The sequence below is a fragment of the Artemia franciscana genome, unplaced genomic scaffold, assembly GCF_032884065.1.
Source record: "Artemia franciscana unplaced genomic scaffold, ASM3288406v1 Scaffold_898, whole genome shotgun sequence".
In the NCBI taxonomy this organism is placed as follows: Eukaryota; Metazoa; Arthropoda; class Branchiopoda; order Anostraca; family Artemiidae; genus Artemia; species Artemia franciscana.
Window position 1 is genome coordinate 253,127 of NW_027068936.1, and position 21,188 is coordinate 274,314.

Consider the following 21,188-nt stretch of genomic DNA (forward strand, 5'->3'; position numbering starts at 1 on the left):
TTTCGTAAAGTTTCTATTTAAATCCCCCCCCCCAACAAAAAACCTGGATATACCCTTGACCACAGCTCCAGTGTTAACCTTTACCTTACCAACTATGATAACCCAATCCCCAGAAACCCAAACACGGGGACTTAAAATAAAATAAAAATGCGAAAATAAATACTTCAAAACTTCAGCTCCGGGTCAAAATCAACCACAATGTGAATACAAAAGGGAGGATTGGGCCAGCAATCTTCAATTTACAACAGTCCTTTAGTGTAATACGAGAAATTATATAAAGAAAATAATTACGATACGTACATAAACTTTATAATAATTTAAATAAATTGAGACTTCATTTAAGGTTTTTTACTCAAAGTTCATCTTTTTAACTTCATATGTTACAAAAAACTACTAAAAAACATCTCAGGCTACTCCACGGTGACCCACGGATCATGGGTTATCCACAAGTATTCTGCACCACATATTCAGCCTTTATTTTGGAATATAGTTAGGGCAATCCAAAATTCTTTATTTTTTCATTATTTTATGGCTGCTTAATTTTATGTGTGGTTGGAACTTTTCATGGGAAGGGGTAATTTCCTAGGAAGAATAAGCCGGGTACAACCCTGAACTATAGACAGTGTAGGGTCAAACAACAGTACTTTTTTTCTGCAACTATCTTACACTTTAGCCTACGCCTATGAGTGTTTTCTCAATTCTTATCCGAAAACCATGAAAAGATTTTTGAATAATGTTTTTTTTTTGTTCGTGGATGGGGGAATCCCTTCATAAAAACTTTCTCCGCTGTTCATTCCAGGGCAATACCCATCCACAGAAAATTGTTCCTTGATTTATTCTTTTAATTCTAGTGAGTTTTGATTGCTAGTTCTTTGTGGGGTGGATAAGGCTCTCTCTTAAGAATACATCAAAAGTACAAAATCTAACTTCCGAGACATAAAAATCTGACATATGAGTTTCGAGGACATATTTAAAGAGATCCAATTTGGGAATTGAGAATTTTCTGAAAATAAACCATCATTAATTGTCTATGTTAAATAAACCCAATAAGAAATCGGACCTCATAAAAACTTATTAAAATGGTTTGAAAAGGACTACAATAGATATAAAATAAAGCTTACCCATAACACCACCATCATTCATTGAATTGAGATACGTGGGCATATTTTGTAAAGTATGTAAACGACCATTAGGAAAAGAAGAATCTAAAATTAAAATAATGTCAATTATTTCAACATATAAACTGAATCAATATATTATAGAAACTAAATTGTATAGTCAAAAATTTAGGTTATTAACTGAATTAGTTTACTTCATGAAAAATGCAATAACAAAGATTTAACGGCAACAAACTGAGTGAGTAAACGTGTATTCAAGTCAACAAAGCTAAGCAAGACGTAGACAAGTTAAACAGGACTTGATAGGTAAAACAAGAATATATTGTCGAAGACCAAAAAAGATGATTTTTGAAAACGTAATATAGATGGTTCTTTTTTCCTCAATCCGCTATGATCGCCTACACTACACTGTAAAAGTTATTTATATTTTTACCAAGACTGTGGATTCGCTATAAGTTTTAACCGATTCCGACTCCACATATTTTCAATATACCGACTCCAACTCTGACTCGACTTCACTCAGCAAAAATTTAGGACTCCACGACTCCGACTCCACAGCTCTGATTTTTACCAACAGATAGTACAAGTGGACCTGTGCAATTGTGCTAATCCTATCCAGACCTTTGTGATTTTTTTTTAGAAACTAGTAGATTTGTAGAATTGGTCTAGATGAAATTCTAATATCTTGAGATTAACTAATTTTACTTAAAACTAGTATTATTTACCAAATTTTACTTAAAATTTCTACTATTTACTAATTTAATTGTAAATTTAACAATTCTACCCAATGCCATTATATTTACAGCATAATTTATTGTAATTCCTGTAAACTTAATTTATTAAATTTTTCCTTGATTAACTTGAACATTAAAAAGGAAATTTAGTTAGCTAAAATTCCTGCTTAGTAAATTTGCAAAATATTGTAAATTTGTTATTAGGAAGGTTGTAGTAATACTCGTTTAAGACCTATCATGAAACTGATGTTTGGTTGTAAAATCACAATAAAAGCAACAGGGATTTAGAACGCATGTTCTCTTCAGTGACAATTCTTTTTTCCTAGATTAATTTGAATATTGCAAGGACAATTGGGTGAATTTACAAATCTTGGTTAACATATTTGCCAAATTTCTCGTAAATTAGCTTTAAAACACTTTAAATATTTAAAAAAATATTTAAATATTTAATATTAAAAAATTAATATTATTTATTTAAATATTTTTTGTTTTAAAAAAAGTTTTTAAAACACTTTAAATATTTAGGAACTTAATATTTCGAAAATTCTGTTTTGCCCTGGTTCTGTTTTTGCCAGTTCACCAAATTTTAAATATAAATTCAGGTTTTATTTGATAGGTCCAAATTCATTTCTGTTCTCAAAACCCTATTAGATACCAGTGATGGTGCTAGACCTGGGCAGGAGGGCAGCTTCCTCAAATTCCCAGTTCTTCTGATATCTCATTTTAAATCCCTTTTATTTTGTAATTTTAAACTCCTATGGCATACCTTACCCACCCACCCACCCCCCCCCAAAAAAAATTATAAGGCTTAAAATCTCTACTGGTGGGCACGTCATCAGGGATCTGGTAAACAACCTTTAAAAGAATGGCTATGTGTTGTCTTTATTACTGCTCTTTGTTTTTCGAACGATTCTTCGTTGGCAATACTTGCTGTTGAATTCTCACCCCCGGCCTTTGATGCCAAGCCTACATTTGTATTCTGAGCTTTAGCAGTTTTAATCGTCGAGTCTTTTATACTGTTTTAGCATAAATTAATAGTGGTGAGCAATGTTGATTCATTACTCAACTAGCTTTAATGTGAATTTTAATTATGAGTAATCATAACCATTTTAATCCTTTCTCCGTGAGGACAGTTGTTCAAGTCAAGGTGTCGCTGGTTAGTTGGTTTGGGACGGAAGTCAGCAGTGTGACTCTCTAAGCTCAGCCAGAGTCGACCCAGCTCTAAATGGGTACCTGGAGAAATCTGGGGGGGGGGTAAATACGGGAAGCCCCGGATTTGCCCACAACCACGCATTGTACTCCCGGCCAAAGACAGAGAGTCAGGAGATCGGTACCTGCACTACGCAGAATCTTGGGGAGAATGTGTAAAAAAAAAAAAAAAAAAAAAAAAAAAAAAAAAAAAAAAAAAAAAAAAAAAAAAAAATTAATGATTCAATGATAATTAATAGCAATGATGATTATTTAATGTCAAGGTCCAAAGGTAAGCCACCGTTTCCTACCATTTTTCTTCAAATAGGAGTATTTGAGTATATAGGAACGATTTTACACAACTAAAGCTGAATATATATTTCACAGTATTTTCGAACTGCCTTAAGGTTTATATTCCCCTTGAAGCATTGGGTTTTGCGACTAGTCTTCTACTACAACTTGCAGCCGATGGACAATATACTTATACAGTGGATTCAATAGTTTCCAATTCGATTATTCATCAAACAAAACAAACACAAATTTGGTGCTCTGAAGTTCGGATTTTTGTTCCAATTCTTTAAGAATGACCCCTAAATCACAAAGGCCGTTTAATTAGAATAAATAGTTTTTTTGAAATTACTAAAACTACTACAGCTTAAAGAGCGAGGTATTGACGAAAGGGCAAAACCCCTCATATAAGTAATAACTTCTGTTCGTTTTAAGTTGTAATGTAGCTCTTTGCTTTCAGTTGAAAACACTTGTTTTGTTTTTTTTTATTTAATTTATGGTTGTTTTCAAATAATGCTGGGAAATCCAGCACCTCCTTCATGAAAATTATCTTCCCCAATGAAAAAATCCACCCACGTAAGCCCACCCCCCCCCCCCATCAGAAAAAATCACCTTGAAAACTTTTGTATATTTCCCAATAACCAATACTATATTTAAACAATGGGCAAAGTTTATAGCTTGCAGCCCTTCCCCGGGGACCGTGATGGATTAAGTCGTCCTCTAAGACATAGTTATTAGATTTTTCGACTACGCTGAACAAGATGGCTATCTGGAAATTTGAACTGGTGACTTTAGGAAAAAATGAGCACGAGAGTGGGCCTAGTTTCCCTCCAGTTTGTTTGATCACTTCAAAAGGGCACTAGAACTTTTAATTTCCGTATGAATGGGCCCTCTCGTGACATTCTAGGACCACTGGGTTGATATAATCACCCATGGAACAAAATGCAACAAGAGCTAAGAGTTCATATGGCACTTGTGACGAGGCAAGAAGAGCTAAGAGCCAAGAGATCATATGGTATGAGCTCTAACAAAATTCTATGAATCAATAGATTGATTTAAAAAGGAAAATAAGAGGCTTAATTCCGGTCAGGATTTAAAATACGAGCTCTGAGTCACGATCTCCTTTTAAATATCAAAATTCATTAAGACCCGATCACCCACTCGTAAGTTATAATACTTAATTTTTTCTAATTATTCCTCTCTCTTTAACCTCCCAGATAGTCGAATCTGGGAAAACGGCTTTATCAAGTCAATTTGTGCAGCTCCCTGACACGCCTACCAATTTTCATCGTCCTAGCACGTCTAGAAGCACCAAACTCGCCAAATCACTGAACCCCTCCCCCAACTCCCCCAAAGAGAGCGAATCTAGTATGGTTCCGTCAATCACGTATCAAGGACATTTGCTTATTCCATCCAGCAAGCTTCATCCCGATTCCTCCACTCCAAGTGTTTTCCAGGATTTCCCCCTCCACCTCTCCCCAAAGTCAAAAGACCTGGTCAGGATTTGAAATAAGAGCTCTGAGACATGAATTCCTTCTAAATATCCAATTTCATTAAGATCTGACCACCTTTTCGTAAAATAAAAAGACCCCAATTTTCACATTTTCCGAGAATTCCAATTTCACCCTCCAACTCCCCGAAATGGCACAGGACCTGGTCGGAATTTAAAATTGGAGCTTTAAAGCACAAGATCCTTCTAAATGTCAAATTTCATCAAGATTTGGTCACCCTTTCGTAAGTTACAAATACCTCAATTTTCAAAATTACGCACCCCCCCAACTCCACCAAAGAGAGCGGATCTGGTCCGGTTATGTCAGTCACGTATCTTAGACAGATTTTTATTCTTCCCATCTAGTTTCATTCTGATCTAACCGCTTTAACTTTTACTAAGATTTTCGGTCCCCCAACTCCCCTCCCCCCCAATTACGCTGGATTCGGTTGAGATTTAAAATAAGAGATCTGAGTTACCAGGTCCTTCTAAATATGAAGTTTCATGAGGATCCGATCGCTCCTTCGTATGTTGAAAATACGTCATTTTGTTCTAATTTTTAGAATTACCCCCCCCCCAACTACCCCAAAGAGAGCAGATCCGTTCCAGTTATGTCAATCCTGTATCTAGGACTAGAGTTCTAGTGCCTTCCCTATAGGCCAAAAGCTACTTGAGGACAATCTGTCTCACCTTTGCTCTTTTTCTGCTATCTGTCCATCTTCTAATCCCTATGATATTGAATTTATTTTGTCCAAAAACTCTGAAATATCTAGTAAGTTATTCATCAAACAAAACAAACACAAATTTGGTGCTCTGAAGTTCGGATTTTTGTTCCAATTCTTTAAGAATGACCCCTAAATCACAAAGGCCGTTTAATTAGAATAAATAGTTTTTTTGAAATTACTAAAACTACTACAGCTTAAAGAGCGAGGTATTGACGAAAGGGCAAAACCCCTCATATAAGTAATAACTTCTGTTCGTTTTAAGTTGTAATGTAGCTCTTTGCTTTCAGTTGAAAACACTTGTTTTGTTTTTTTTTATTTAATTTATGGTTGTTTTCAAATAATGCTGGGAAATCCAGCACCTCCTTCATGAAAATTATCTTCCCCAATGAAAAAATCCACCCACGTAAGCCCACCCCCCCCCCATCAGAAAAAATCACCTTGAAAACTTTTGTATATTTCCCAATAACCAATACTATATTTAAACAATGGGCAAAGTTTATAGCTTGCAGCCCTTCCCCGGGGACCGTGATGGATTAAGTCGTCCTCTAAGACATAGTTATTAGATTTTTCGACTACGCTGAACAAGATGGCTATCTGGAAATTTGAACTGGTGACTTTAGGAAAAAATGAGCACGAGAGTGGGCCTAGTTTCCCTCCAGTTTGTTTGATCACTTCAAAAGGGCACTAGAACTTTTAATTTCCGTATGAATGGGCCCTCTCGTGACATTCTAGGACCACTGGGTTGATATAATCACCCATGGAACAAAATGCAACAAGAGCTAAGAGTTCATATGGCACTTGTGACGAGGCAAGAAGAGCTAAGAGCCAAGAGATCATATGGTATGAGCTCTAACAAAATTCTATGAATCAATAGATTGATTTAAAAAGGAAAATAAGAGGCTTAATTCCGGTCAGGATTTAAAATACGAGCTCTGAGTCACGATCTCCTTTTAAATATCAAAATTCATTAAGACCCGATCACCCACTCGTAAGTTATAATACTTAATTTTTTCTAATTATTCCTCTCTCTTTAACCTCCCAGATAGTCGAATCTGGGAAAACGGCTTTATCAAGTCAATTTGTGCAGCTCCCTGACACGCCTACCAATTTTCATCGTCCTAGCACGTCTAGAAGCACCAAACTCGCCAAATCACTGAACCCCTCCCCCAACTCCCCCAAAGAGAGCGAATCTAGTATGGTTCCGTCAATCACGTATCAAGGACATTTGCTTATTCCATCCAGCAAGCTTCATCCCGATTCCTCCACTCCAAGTGTTTTCCAGGATTTCCCCCTCCACCTCTCCCCAAAGTCAAAAGATCTGGTCAGGATTTGAAATAAGAGCTCTGAGACATGAATTCCTTCTAAATATCCAATTTCATTAAGATCTGACCACCTTTTCGTAAAATAAAAAGACCCCAATTTTCACATTTTCCGAGAATTCCAATTTTACCCTCCAACTCCCCGAAATGGCACAGGACCTGGTCGGAATTTAAAATTGGAGCTTTAAAGCACAAGATCCTTCTAAATGTCAAATTTCATCAAGATTTGGTCACCCTTTCGTAAGTTACAAATACCTCAATTTTCAAAATTACGCACCCCCCCAACTCCACCAAAGAGAGCGGATCTGGTCCGGTTATGTCAGTCACGTATCTTAGACAGATTTTTATTCTTCCCATCTAGTTTCATTCTGATCTAACCGGTTTTCGGTCTCGGTTTTCGATTTTCGGTCCCCCAACTCCCCTCCCCCCCAATTACGCTGGATTCGGTTCAGATTTAAAATAAGAGATCTGGGTTACCAGGTCCTTCTAAATATGAAGTTTCATGAGGATCCGATCGCTCCTTCGTATGTTGAAAATACGTCATTTTGTTCTAATTTTTAGAATTACCCCCCCCCAACTACCCCAAAGAGAGCAGATCCGTTCCAGTTATGTCAATCCTGTATCTAGGACTAGAGTTCTAGTGCCTTCCCTATAGGCCAAAAGCTACTTGAGGACAATCTGTCTCACCTTTGCTCTTTTTCTGCTATCTGTCCATCTTCTAATCCCTATGATATTGAATTTATTTTGTCCAAAAACTCTGAAATATCTAGTAAGTTCGCCTTCAGGGTCAATATCTTCCCCAAATCCAAGACCTTATCCAGGGAGGGAGTACCAAGTTTGGACCCCCTCCCCAAAAAAAAACTTCTGCCTCGTCACAAGGTAAAAAAGTCGAATAAATAAATGGTTTGTTTTTCGTAAAGTTTCTATTTAACCCCCCCCCCCCCCAACAAAAAACCTGGATATACCCTTGACCATAGCTCCAGTGTTAACCTTTATCTTACCAACTATGATAACCCAATCCCCAGAAACCCAAACACGGGGACTTAAAATAAAATAAAAATGCGAAAATAAATACTTCAAAACTTCAGCTCCGGGTCAAAATCAACCACAATGTGAATACAAAAGGGAGGATTGGGCCAGCAATCTTCAATTTACAACAGTCCTTTAGTGTAATACGAGAAATTATATAAAGAAAATAATTACGATGCGTACATAAACTTTATAATAATTTAAATAAATTGAGACTTCATTTAAGGTTTTTTACTCAAAGTTTATCTTTTTAACTTCATATGTTACAAAAAACTATTAAAAAACATCTCATGCTACTCCAGGGTGACCCACGGATCATGGGTTATCCACAAGTATTCTGCACCACATATTTCACCTTATTTTGGAATATAGGTAGGGCAATCCAAAATTCTTTATTTTTTCATTATTTCATATGTTTATGGCTGCTTAATTTTATGTGTGGTTGGAACTTTTCATGGGAAGAGGTAATTTCCTAGGAAGAATAAGCCGGGTACAACCCTGAACTATAGACAGTGTAGGGTCAAACAACAGTACTTTTTTTCTGCAACTATCTTACACTTTAGCCTACGCGTATGAGTATTTTCTCAATTCTTATCCGAAAACCATGAAAAGATTTTTGAATAATGTTTTTTTTTTGTTCGTGGATGGGGGAATCCCTTCATAAAAACTTTCTCCGCTGTTCATTCCAGGGCAATACCCATCCATAGAAAATTGTTCCTTGATTTATTCTTTTAATTCTAGTGAGTTTTGATTGCTAGTTCTTTGTGGGGTGGATGAGGCTCTCTCTTAAGAATACATCAAAAGTGCAAAATCTAACTTCCGAGACATAAAAATCTGACATATGAGTTTCGAGGACATATTTAAAGAGATCCAATTTGGGAATTGAGAATTTCCTGAAAATAAACCATCATTAATTGTCTATGTTAAATAAACCCAATAAGAAATCGGACCTCATAAAAACTTATTAAAATGGTTTGAAAAGGACTGCAATAGATATAAAATAAAGCTTACCCATAACACCACCATCATTCATTGAATTGAGATACGTGGGCATATTTTGTAAAGTATGTAAACGACCATTAGGAAAAGAAGAATCTAAAATTAAAATAATGCCAATTATTTCAACATACAAACTGAATCAATATATTATAGAAACTAAATTGTATAGTCAAAAATTTAGGTTATTAACTGAATTAGTTGACTTCATGAAAAATGCGATAACACAGATTTAACGGCAACAAACTGAGTGAGTAAACGTGTATTCAAGTCAACAAAGCTAAGCAAGACGTAGACAAGTTAAACAGGACTTGACAGGTAAAACAAGAATATATTGTCGAAGACCAAAAAAGATGATTTTTGAAAACGTAATATAGATGGCTCTTTTTTCCTCAATCCGCTATGATCGCCTAGACTACACTGTAAAAGTTATTTATATTTTTCCTATAATTAGTGATATTTTATAATTAAATTAGTGACTACTCACCCTTCCCGAACCAATTTTTTTTAATTTGTTTCTTTATATATTAAATTCGAATATCGTGTCCGGGAGAACAAAATATTAATGAAAGAATTATAAAAATGTTTCGAAACAAGTCAAAGAACTCGTGCTTGAATTAAAGTATTATGCCTAAATTTCTGGATAGTTCATATTAGTTCTTGCTAGCTCTTGGTAGTTCTTACCAGTTTTTCCTTTTCAAGGAATGTAAGACCCTACAGCTCTTGTAGGACCTCTTGTATAAGGTCCTTCATAGACTTTTTCGAAACGTGTTTATAACTTTTAGAAGTTCTTGGAACATTAGACTAGTAAATTCCTAGGCAGTTGGTCATACGTTAGCAATCCTTTATCAATTTTTTTTTGGTTCTAGCAAAGGATAAGCTACTCTGACGGTCCCACATTCACTTTAATTTGTTGAGCTTTGGTTAGTGTCACTAAAAAAAAGCAATAGATAATTTTGACGTAATTTTGGTTTCCTGGGGCTATTCATTGTATGTTGCTTCTTGTTTCATAGTTTAGCATATTTATAAGGCTAAGCAGCTTCCAAATTTGATTATTAATTCAGTTTTACTACCTTTAAAAAGTTTTTAAAACACTTTAAATATTTAGGAACTTAATATTTCGAAAATTCTGTTTAGCCCTGGTTCTGTTTTTGCCAGTTCAACAAATTTTAAATATAAATTCAGGTTTTATTTGATAGGTCCAAATTCATTTCTGTTCTCAAAACCCTATTAGATACCAGTGATGGTGCTAGACCTGGGCAGGAGGGCAGCTTCCTCAAATTCCCAGTTCTTCTGATATCTCATTTTAAATCCCTTTTATTTTGTAATTTTAAACTCCCATGACATACCTTACCCACCCCCCCCAAAAAAAAATTATAAGGCTTAAAATCTCTACTGGTGGGTACGTCATCAGTGATCTGGTAAACAACCTTTAAAAGAATGGCTATGTGTTGTCTTTATTACTGCTCTTTGTTTTTCGAACGATTCTTCGTTGGCAATACTTGCTGTTGAATTCTCACCCCCGGCCTTTGATGCCAAGCCTACATTTGTATTCTGAGCTTTAGCAGTTTTAATCGTCGAGTCTTTTATACTGTTTTAGCATAAATTAATAGTGGTGAGCAATGTTGATTCATTACTCAACTAGCTTTAATGTGAATTTTAATTATGAGTAATCATAACCATTTTAATCCTTTCTCCGTGAGGACAGTTGTTCAAGTCCAGGTGTCGCTGGTTAGTTGGTTTGGGACGGAAGTCAGCGGTGTGACTCTCTAAGCTCAGCCAGAGTCGACCCAGCTCTAAATGGGTACCTGGAGAAATCTGGGGGGGGGGGTAAATACGGGAAGCGCCGGATTTGCCCACAACCACGCATTGTACTCCCGGCAAAAGACAGAGAGTCAGGAGATCGGTACCTGCACTACGCAGAATCTTGGGGAGCATGTATAAAAAAAAAAAAAAAAAAAAAAAAAAAAAAAAAAAAAAAAAAAAAAAAAAAAAAAAATAGAATTAATGATTCAATGATAATTAATAGCAATGATGATTATTTAATGTCAAGGTCCAAAGGTAAGCCACCGTTTCTTACCATTTTTCTTCAAATAGGAGTATTTGAGTATATAGGAACGATTTTACACAACTAAAGCTGAATATATGTTTCACAGTATTTTCGAACTGCCTTAAGGTTTATATTCCCCTTGAAGCATTGGGTTTTGCGACTAGTCTTCTACTACAACTTGCATCCGATGGACAATATACTTATACAGTGGATTCAATAGTTTCCAATTCGATTATTCATCAAACAAAGCAAACACAAATTTGGTGCTCTGAAGTTCGGATTTTTGTTCCAATTCTTTAAGAATGACCCCTAAATCACAAAGGCCGTTTAATTAGAATAAATAGTTTTTTTGAAATTACTAAAACTACTACAGCTCAAAGAGCGAGGTATTGACGAAAGGGCAAAACCCCTCATATAAGTAATAACTTCTGTTCGTTTTAAGCTGTAATGTAGCTCCTTGCTTTCAGTTGAAAACACTTGTTTTTTTTTCTTTTATTTAATTTATGGTTGTTTTCAAATAATGCTGGGAAATCCAGCACCTCCTTCATGAAAATTATCTTCCCCCATGAAAAAATCCACCCACATAAGCCCACCCCCCCCCCCCATCAGAAAAAATCACCTTGAAAACTTTTGTATATTTCCCAATAACCAATACTATATATAAACAATGGGCAAAGTTCATAGCTTGCAGCCCTTCCCCGGGGACCGTGATGGATTAAGTTGTCCTCTAAGACATAGTTATTAGATTTTTCGACCACGCTGAACAAGATGGCTATCTGGAAATTTGAACTGGTGACTTTAGGAAAACATGAGCACGAGAGTGGGCCTAGTTTCCCTCCAATTTGTTTGATCACTTCTAAAGGGCACTAGAACTTTTAATTTCCGTATGAATGGGCCCTCTCGTGACATTCTAGGACCACTGGGTTGATATAATCACCCATGGAACAAAACACAACAAGAGCTAAGAGTTCATATGGCACTTGTGACGAGGCAAGAAGAGCTAAGAGCCAAGAGATCATATGGTATGAGCTCTAACAAAATTCTATGAATCAATAGATTGATTTAAAAAGGAAAATAAGAGGCTTAATTCCGGTCAGGATTTAAAATAAGAGCTCTGAGTCACGATGTCCTTTTAAATATCAAAATTCATTAAGACCCGATCACCCACTCGTAAGTTATAATACTTAATTTTTTCTAAATTTTCCTCTCCCTTTAACCTCCCAGATAGTCGAATCTGGGAAAACGGCTTTATCAAGTCAATTTGTGCAGCTCCCTGACACGCCTACCAATTTTCATCGTCCTAGCACGTCCAGAAGCACCGAACTCGCCAAATCACTGAACCCCTCCCCCAACTCCCCCAAAGAGAGCGAATCTAGTATGGTTCCGTCAATCACGTATCAAGGACATTTGCTTATTCTATCCAGCAAGCTTCATCCCGATTCCTCCACTCCAAGTGTTTTCCAGGATTTCCCCCTCCACCTCTCCCCAAAGTCAAAAGATCTGGTCAGGATTTGAAATAAGAGCTCTGAGACATGAATTCCTTCTAAATATCCAATTTCATTAAGATCTGACCACCTTTTCATAAAATAAAAAGACCCCAATTTTCACATTTTCCGAGAATTCCAATTTCCCCCTCCAACTCCCCCCAATGGCACAGGACCTGGTCGGAACTTAAAATTGGAGCTTTAAAGCACAAGATCCTTCTAAATATCAAATTTCATCAAGATTTGGTCACCCTTTTGTAAGTTACAAATACCTCAATTTTCAAAATTACGCACCCCCCCCCCCCCAACTCCACCAAAGAGAGCGGATCTGGTCCGGTTATGTCAGTCACGTATCTTAGACAGATTTTTATTCTTCCCATCTAGTTTCATTCTGATCTAACCGGTTTTCGGTCTCGGTTTTCGATTTTCGGTCCCCCAACTCCCCTCCCCCCCAATTACGCTGGATTCGGTTCAGATTTAAAATAAGAGATCTGGGTTACCAGGTCCTTCTAAATATGAAGTTTCATGAGGATCCGATCGCTCCTTCGTATGTTGAAAATACGTCATTTTGTTCTAATTTTTAGAATTACCCCCCCCCCCAACTACCCCAAAGAGAGCAGATCCGTTCCAGTTATGTCAATCCTGTATCTGGGACTTGAGTTCTAGTGCCTTCCCTATAGGCCGAAAGCTACTTGAGGACAATCTGTCTCACCTTTGCTCTTTTTCTGCTATCTGTCCATCTTCTAATCCCTATGATATTGAATTTATTTTGTCCAAAAACTCTGAAATATCTAGTAAGTTTGCCTTCAGGGTCAATATCTTCCCCAAATCCAAGACCTTATCCAGGGAGGGAGTACCAAGTTTGGACTCCCTCCCCAAAAAAACTTCTGCCTCGTCACAAGGTAAAAAAGTCGAATAAATAAATTGTTTGTGTTTCGTAAAGTTTCTATTTAAATCCCCCCCCCCCCAACAAAAAACCTGGATATACCCTTGACCATAGCTCCAGTGTTAACCTTTACCTTACCAACTATGATAACCCAATCCCCAGAAACCCAAACACGGGGACTTAAAATAAAATAAAAATGCGAAAATAAATACTTCAAAACTTCAGCTCCGGGTCAAAATCAACCACAATGTGAATACAAAAGGGAGGATTGGGCCAGCAATCTTCAATTTACAACAGTCCTTTAGTGTAATACGAGAAATTATATAAAGAAAATAATTACGATGCGTACATAAACTTTATAATAATTTAAATAAATTGAGACTTCATTTAAGGTTTTTTACTCAAAGTTTATCTTTTTAACTTCATATGTTACAAAAAACTATTAAAAAACATCTCAGGCTACTCCACGGTGACCCACGGATCATGGGTTATCCACAAGTATTCTGCACCACATATTCCACCTTTATTTTGGAATATAGTTAGGGCAATCCAAAATTCTTTATTTTTTCATTATTTTATTTGTTTATGGCTGCTTAATTTTATGTGTGGTTGGAACTTTTCATGGGAAGGGGTAATTTCCTAGGAAGAATAAGCCGGGTACAACCCTGAACTATAGACAGTGTAGGGACGAACAACAGTACTTTTTTTCTGCAACTATCTTACACTTTAGCCTACGCGTATGAGTATTTTCTCAATTCTTATCCGAAAACCATGAAAAGATTTTTGAATAATGTTTTTTTTTTGTTCGTGGATGGGGGAATCCCTTCATAAAAACTTTCTCCGCTGTTCATTCCAGGGCAATACCCATCCATAGAAAATTGTTCCTTGATTTATTCTTTTAATTCTAGTGAGTTTTGATTGCTAGTTCTTTGTGGGGTGGATGAGGCTCTCTCTTAAGAATACATCAAAAGTACAAAATCTAACTTCCGAGACATAAAAATCTGACATATGAGTTTCGAGGACATATTTAAAGAGATCCAATTTGGGAATTGAGAATTTCCTGAAAATAAACCATCATTAATTGTCTATGTTAAATAAACCCAATAAGAAATAGGACCTCATAAAAACTTATTAAAATGGTTTGAAAAGGACTGCAATAGATATAAAATAAAGCTTACCCATAACACCACCATCATTCATTGAATTGAGATACGTGGGCATATTTTGTAAAGTATGTAAACGACCATTAGGAAAAGAAGAATCTAAAATTAAAATAATGCCAATTATTTCAACATATAAACTGAATCAATACATTATAGAAACTAAATTGTATAGTCAAAAATTTAGGTTATTAACTGAATTAGTTTACTTCATGAAAAATGCGATAACAAAGATTTAACGGCAACAAACTGAGTGAGTAAACGTGTATTCAAGTCAACAAAGCTAAGCAAGACGTAGACAAGTTAAACAGGACTTGACAGGTAAAACAAGAATATATTGTCGAAGACCAAAAAAGATGATTTTTGAAAACGTAATATAGATGGCTCTTTTTTCCTCAATCCGCTATGATCGCCTACACTACACTGTAAAAGTTATTTATATTTTTACCAAGACTGTGGATTCGCTATAAGTTTTAACCGACTCGGACTCCAGACATTTTTCAATATATCAACTCCGACTTCATTTAGCAAAAAGTTACTAAAACTCCGACTCCACAGCCCTGTTTTAAAGCTTCATTTAACTAGAGTTCATAAGTTATAACCGACTCCGACTCCACATATTTTCAATATACCGACTCCAACTCTGACTCGACTTCACTCAGCAAAAATTTAGGACTCCACGACTCCGACTCCACAGCTCTGATTTTTACCAACAGATAGTACAAGTGGACCTGTGCAATTGTGCTAATCCTATCCAGACCTTTGTGATTTTTTTTTAGAAACTAGTAGATTTGTAGAATTGGTCTAGATGAAATTCTAATATCTTGAGATTAACTAATTTTACTTAAAACTAGTATTATTTACCAAATTTTACTTAAAATTTCTACTATTTACTAATTTAATTGTAAATTTAACAATTCTACCCAATGCCATTATATTTACAGCATAATTTATTGTAATTCCTGTAAACTTAATTTATTAAATTTTTCCTTGATTAACTTGAACATTAAAAAGGAAATTTAGTTAGCTAAAATTCCTGCTTAGTAAATTTGCAAAATATTGTAAATTTGTTATTAGGAAGGTTGTAGTAATACTCGTTTAAGACCTATCATGAAACTGATGTTTGGTTGTAAAATCACAATAAAAGCAACAGGGATTTAGAACGCATGTTCTCTTCAGTGACAATTCTTTTTTCCTAGATTAATTTGAATATTGCAAGGACAATTGGGTAAATTTACAAATCTTGGTTAACATATTTGCCAAATTTCTCGTAAATTAGCTTTATCATGGCTGAAACATATTACATGATGTCATGTTCTGGTGTAAATGGTGTAACATGATGTCAGTGAAGCTACCAGAATTCTGGTGTAAGGTGACGGTAATTTTGGTTTGGGAAGTTACAAAAGAAAAGATATTTATTAGGACAAAGAACCCTCATCTTTAGAGGGGCTCTTCTTGTAAATGGGAGCAATCAGCTAAATCTGACGGTGTTGATCATTCAGGTCTAAATGTCATTACCCTTTACTTGTCTTTAAAAAGGTTTTTTAAAACTAATATTTGGTTAAATTAGTGACTACTCACCCTTCCCGAACCAATTTTTTTAATTTGTTTCTTTATATATTAAATTCGAATATCGTGTCCGGGAGAACAAAATATTAATGAAAGAATTATAAAAATGTTTCGAAACAAGTCAAAGAACTCGTGCTTGAATTAAAGTATTATGCCTAAATTTCTGGATAGTTCATATTAGTTCTTGCTAGCACTTGATAGTTCTTACTAGCTCTTGGTAGTTCTTACCAGTTTTTCCTTTTCAAGGAATATAAGACCCTAAAGCTCTTGTAGGACCTCTTGTATAAGGTCCTTCAGAGACTTTTTCGAAACGTGTTTATAACTTTTAGAAGTTCTTGGAACATTAGACTAGTAAATTCCTAGGCAGTTGGTCATACGTTAGCAATCCTTTATCAATTTTTTTTTTGGTTCTAGCAAAGGATAAGCTACTCTGACGGTCCCACATTCACTTTAATTTGTTGAGCTTTGGTTAGTGTCACTAAAAAAAAGCAATAGATAATTTTGACGTAATTTTGGTTTCCTGGGGCTATTCATTGTATGTTGCTTCTTGTTTTATAGTTTAGGATATTTATAAGGCTAAGCAGCTTCCAAATTTGATTATTAATTCAGTTTTACTACCTTTAAAAAGTTTTTAAAACACTTTAAATATTTAGGAACTTAATATTTCGAAAATTCTGTTTTGCCCTGGTTCTGTTTTTGCCAGTTCACCAAATTTTAAAATATAAATTCAGGTTTTATTTGATAGGTCCAAATTCATTTCTGTTCTCAAAACCCTATTAGATACCAGTGATGGTGCTAGACCTGGGCAGGAGGGCAGCTTCCTCAAATTCCCAGTTCTTCTGATATCTCATTTTAAATCCCTTTTATTTTGTAATGTTAAACTCCTATGGCATACCTTACCCACCCCCCCCCCAAAAAAAAAAAATTATAAGGCTTAAAATCTCTACTGGTGGGCACGTCATCAGTGATCTGGTAAACAACCTTTAAAAGAATGGCTATGTGTTGTCTTTATTACTGCTCTTTGTTTTTCGAACGATTCTTCGTTGGCAATACTTGCTGTTGAATTCTCACCCCCGGCCTTTGATGCCAAGCCTACATTTGTATTCTGAGCTTTAGCAGTTTTAATCGTCGAGTCTTTTATACTGTTTTAGCATAAATTAATAGTGGTGAGCAATGTTGATTCATTACTCAACTAGCTTTAATGTGAATTTTAATTATGAGTAATCATAACCATTTTAATCCTTTCTCCGTGAGGACAGTTGTTCAAGTCCAGGTGTCGCTGGTTAGTTGGTTTGGGACGGAAGTCAGCGGTGTGACTCTCTAAGCTCAGCCAGAGTCGACCCAGCTCTAAATGGGTACCTGGAGAAATCTGGGGGGGGGGGTAAATACGGGAAGTGCCGGATTTGCCCACAACCACACATTGTACTCCCAGCCAAAGACAAAGGGTCAGGAGATCGGTACCTGCACTACTCAGAATCTTGGGCAGCATGTAAAAAAAAAAAAAAAAAAAAAAAAAAAAAAAAAAAAAAAAAAAAAAAAAAAAGAATAGAATTAATGATTCAATGATAATTAATAGCAATGATGATGATTAATTTCAAGGTCCAAAGGTACGCCACCGTTTCTTACCATTTTTCTTCAAATAGGAGTATTTGAGTATATCGGAACGATTTTACACAACTAAAGCTGAATATATATTTCACAGTATTTTCAAACTGCCTTAAGGTTTATATTCCCCTTGAAGCATTGGGTTTTGCGACAGGTCTGCAACTGCAACTTGCAGCCGATGGACAATATACTTCTATCAGTGGATTCAATAGTTTCCAATTCGATTATTCATTAAACAAAACAAACACAAATTTGGTGCTCTGAAGTTCGAATTTTGTTCCAATTCTTTAAGAATGACCCCTAAATCACAAAGGCCGTCTAATTAGAATAAATAGCTTTTTTGAAATTACTAAAACTACTACAGCTTAAAGAGCGAGGTATTGACGAAAGGGTGAAACCCCTCATATAAGTAATAACTTCTGTTCGTTTTAAGTTGTAATGTAGCTCCTTGCTTTAAGTCGAAAACACTTTTTTTTTTATTTAATTTATGGTTGTTTTTAAATAATACTGGGAAATCCAGCACTTCCTTCATGAAAATTATCTTCCCCCATGAAAAAATTCACCCACGTAAGCCCCCCCCCCCATCAGAAAAAAATCACCTTGAAAACTTTTATGTATTTCCTAATAACCAATGCTATATGTAAACAATGGGCAAAGTTTCATAGCTTGCAGCCCTTCCCCGGGGACCGTGATGGATTAAGTCGTCCTCTAAGATACAGTTATTAGATTTTTCAACTACGCTGAACAAGATGGCTATCTGGAAATTTGAACTGGTGACTTTAGGAAAAAATGAGCACGAGAGTGGGCCTAGTTTCCCTCCAATTTGTTTGATCACTTCGAAAGGGCACTAAAACTTTTAATTTCCGTATGAATGGGCCCTCTCGTGACATTCTAGGACCACTGGGTTGATATGATCACCCATGGAAAAAAACACAACAAGAGCTAAGAGATCATATGGTATGAGCTCTAACAAAATTCTATGAATCAATAGATAGATTTAACAAGGAAAATAAGAGGCTTAATGCCGGTCAGGATTTAAAATAAGAGCTCTGAGTCACGATGTCGTTCTAAATATCAAAATTCATTAAGATCCGATCACCCACTCGTAAGTTATAAATACCTATTTTTTTCTAATTTTTCCTCTCCCTTTAGCCCCTCAGATAGTCGAACCTGGTAAAACGACTTTATCAAGTCAATTTATGCAGCTCCCTGACACGCCTACCAATTTTCGTCGTCCAAGCACGTCCAGAAGCACCAAACTCGCCAAATCACTGAACCCCTCCCCCAACTCCCCCAAAGAGAGCGAATCTAGTATGGTTCCGTCAATCACGTATCAAAGACATTTGCTTATTCCATCCAGCAAGCTTCATCCAGATTCCTCCACTCCAAGTGTTTTCCAAGATTTCCCCCTCCACCTCCCCCAATGTCAAAAGATCTGGTCGGGATTTGAAACAAGAGCTCTGAGACATGAATTCCTTCTAAATATCAAATTTAATTAAGATCTGACCACCTATTCGTAAAAAAAAAATACGCCAATTTTCACGTTTTCCGAGAATTCCAATTTCCCCCTCTAACTCCCCCCAATGGCACAGGATCTGGTCGGAATTTAAAATTTGAGCTTTAAAGCACAAGAACCTTCTAAATATCAAATTTCATCAAGATCTGGTCATCCTTTCGTAAGTTACAAATACCTCAATTTTCAAAATTACGCCCCCCCCCAAATCCACCAAAGAGAGCAGATCCGGTCCGGTTATGTCAGTCATGTATTTTAGACAGGTTTTTAGTCTTCCCATCTAGTTGAAATTGTCATATTACATCGGTGAATTGGCTGCCTTAAAATGGCACTATCAAAGGGCAGAGAACTTTCACTCGGATTTTTTTTTATTTTTTATCGCGATGCAGTACCTTAAACAATGGTTGTATTTCGTCCTCTATAAACTTCTTTGGATAAAAGATCCGAATAAACGACGAAAAAGTGAAAGCTGATACCTACTTTCCTGGAAACCCCAGAAAAACTATTTAGCTTCTCCCGGTTTGTGCTAGAGATAGAAAAGTTCAGTTTTAATGAAATTTAGATCATCAGAAAATGTGAATTTTGTTTTAATTCGGTTGAACAGAGAAGAATATTCTGTTTGAAATCAGGAAAGGGTGGTTCCTCATTATTTTCCAGTATACCTGCTCGAAAAACTCAGTTAATTCGTATTAACATTTTTGTAATTTCGCCACTCTGGGAGTTCCCTGTCCCGTCATCCCCTTCGATTTACAAACTCACTGACAAAAGGGAACCAAATTTCACCGTCACAAAAATTCTCGACACCTAATTTTAAATATCATTTTGTAAGCCTCAGCGTTGGCTGACTGACTCAAAGACAAAGAGTCTATCAGCGAACTGTCAAAGTGGACAAGGTATCATCGAGGTGTCGAGAATTTTTGTGAAAATTCCTCCTCCAAGCCCACGCTCCGACAATTAGATATCAATACTAGTTTCCTGTCTCCAGCCGCTAGTATCGCTACTGCGCACTTTGTCCTAAAAATAAATCGAGTCTTCATAACTGTATATTGGTATCTAAGCTGTGTCTAGGACGGTATTGGTCCTACTCTCCATATCTCTCAATAGCCTCTCAAAAGAGTGAAAATTCTCCATAGCCTCTACAGTGATAAAACAAGTATCGAATATTGGTAAGAAAGAAGTTGAAAACCCTCCATGGTCCCAGTGGTGATAAAAGAAGCATGGAAGTACCGAATAGATGAGTCAAAACCATTGGGGCAATTAAGAGAAATCAAATAGGAAAAACAGCATCATCTCTACCTATATATAACATCAAAAATTAGTTTAAACAATTTTAATGTTTAACTAAAAAGCATTTGATAGCTGAGAATAAACTTTATCTATCTACCAAATTGGAATCTTTAAAATGTGTTTTATTAACAAAAAATAAATCGAAAATTCACCGAAAATCTACAGAAAAAGAAAACTCTATTTTCAAGCAAATGAAACATAAACAGGTGAACAGTCAAAATGTGACTGAAATAGCAACTTCACGATCCAGGAAGATAAATCCCCCTTTCACCATTATTCATCGATAACACAGAAGTTGAAAACCCCTCATAGCCCCTGTAGTAATAAAACAGGCACCGGGCATTGCTAAGGAAGAAGTTGAAAATCCCCGATAGTTCCCTTAGTGATAAAAATTGCAATGAGGTATCTCATAGAGGAGTCATAACAATTAGGGGGGGGGGGGCGTTCAGGAGGGCTCAAAAACAAAAAAAAATCATCAGTTTTTACTTTACATGACATCAGTAACCACACAATTTATTTATTTTTATTCCAGTAAAAAGCATTAGATAACTGAGGTTTTGTCATCTACCAAATTATAAATTTTGAATTTGATTTACATTTTTGCTAATAACAATAAATTCAAAAAGTGGTTGAAAAAAAACAACAAAAGAATTCCTTTTTTTGGCCGTTGAATTTAAATTTTGTAGATTTAACGAATTAAAAATTTTAAATTCACTTTGTTTTCTAGATCAATAAAATAAATTCAAAA

The 21,188-nt window shown here is 35.8% G+C and overlaps 2 protein-coding genes across 13 annotated transcripts in view; one reads left to right on the forward strand and one right to left on the reverse strand.

Annotated features, from left to right (window-relative positions):
* Positions 1–21,188, forward strand: part of LOC136043738 (orphan steroid hormone receptor 2-like) — a 302,790-nt gene that overhangs the window by 212,762 nt on the left and 68,840 nt on the right. The window lies entirely within an intron of this gene.
* The window catches only part of LOC136043737 (orphan steroid hormone receptor 2-like), a 97,265-nt gene that overhangs the window by 23,883 nt on the left and 52,194 nt on the right, over positions 1–21,188 (reverse strand). For all 5 annotated transcript variants that reach the window (XM_065728648.1, XM_065728650.1, XM_065728651.1 and 2 more), the window contains 3 exons: positions 14,485–14,568; positions 8,902–8,985; positions 1,122–1,205 (listed from right to left, as the gene is read on the reverse strand). In XM_065728648.1, coding sequence (XP_065584720.1) covers positions 1,122–1,205; positions 8,902–8,985; positions 14,485–14,568 — 252 coding nt within the window. The remainder of the gene's footprint in view (positions 1–1,121; positions 1,206–8,901; positions 8,986–14,484; positions 14,569–21,188) is intronic.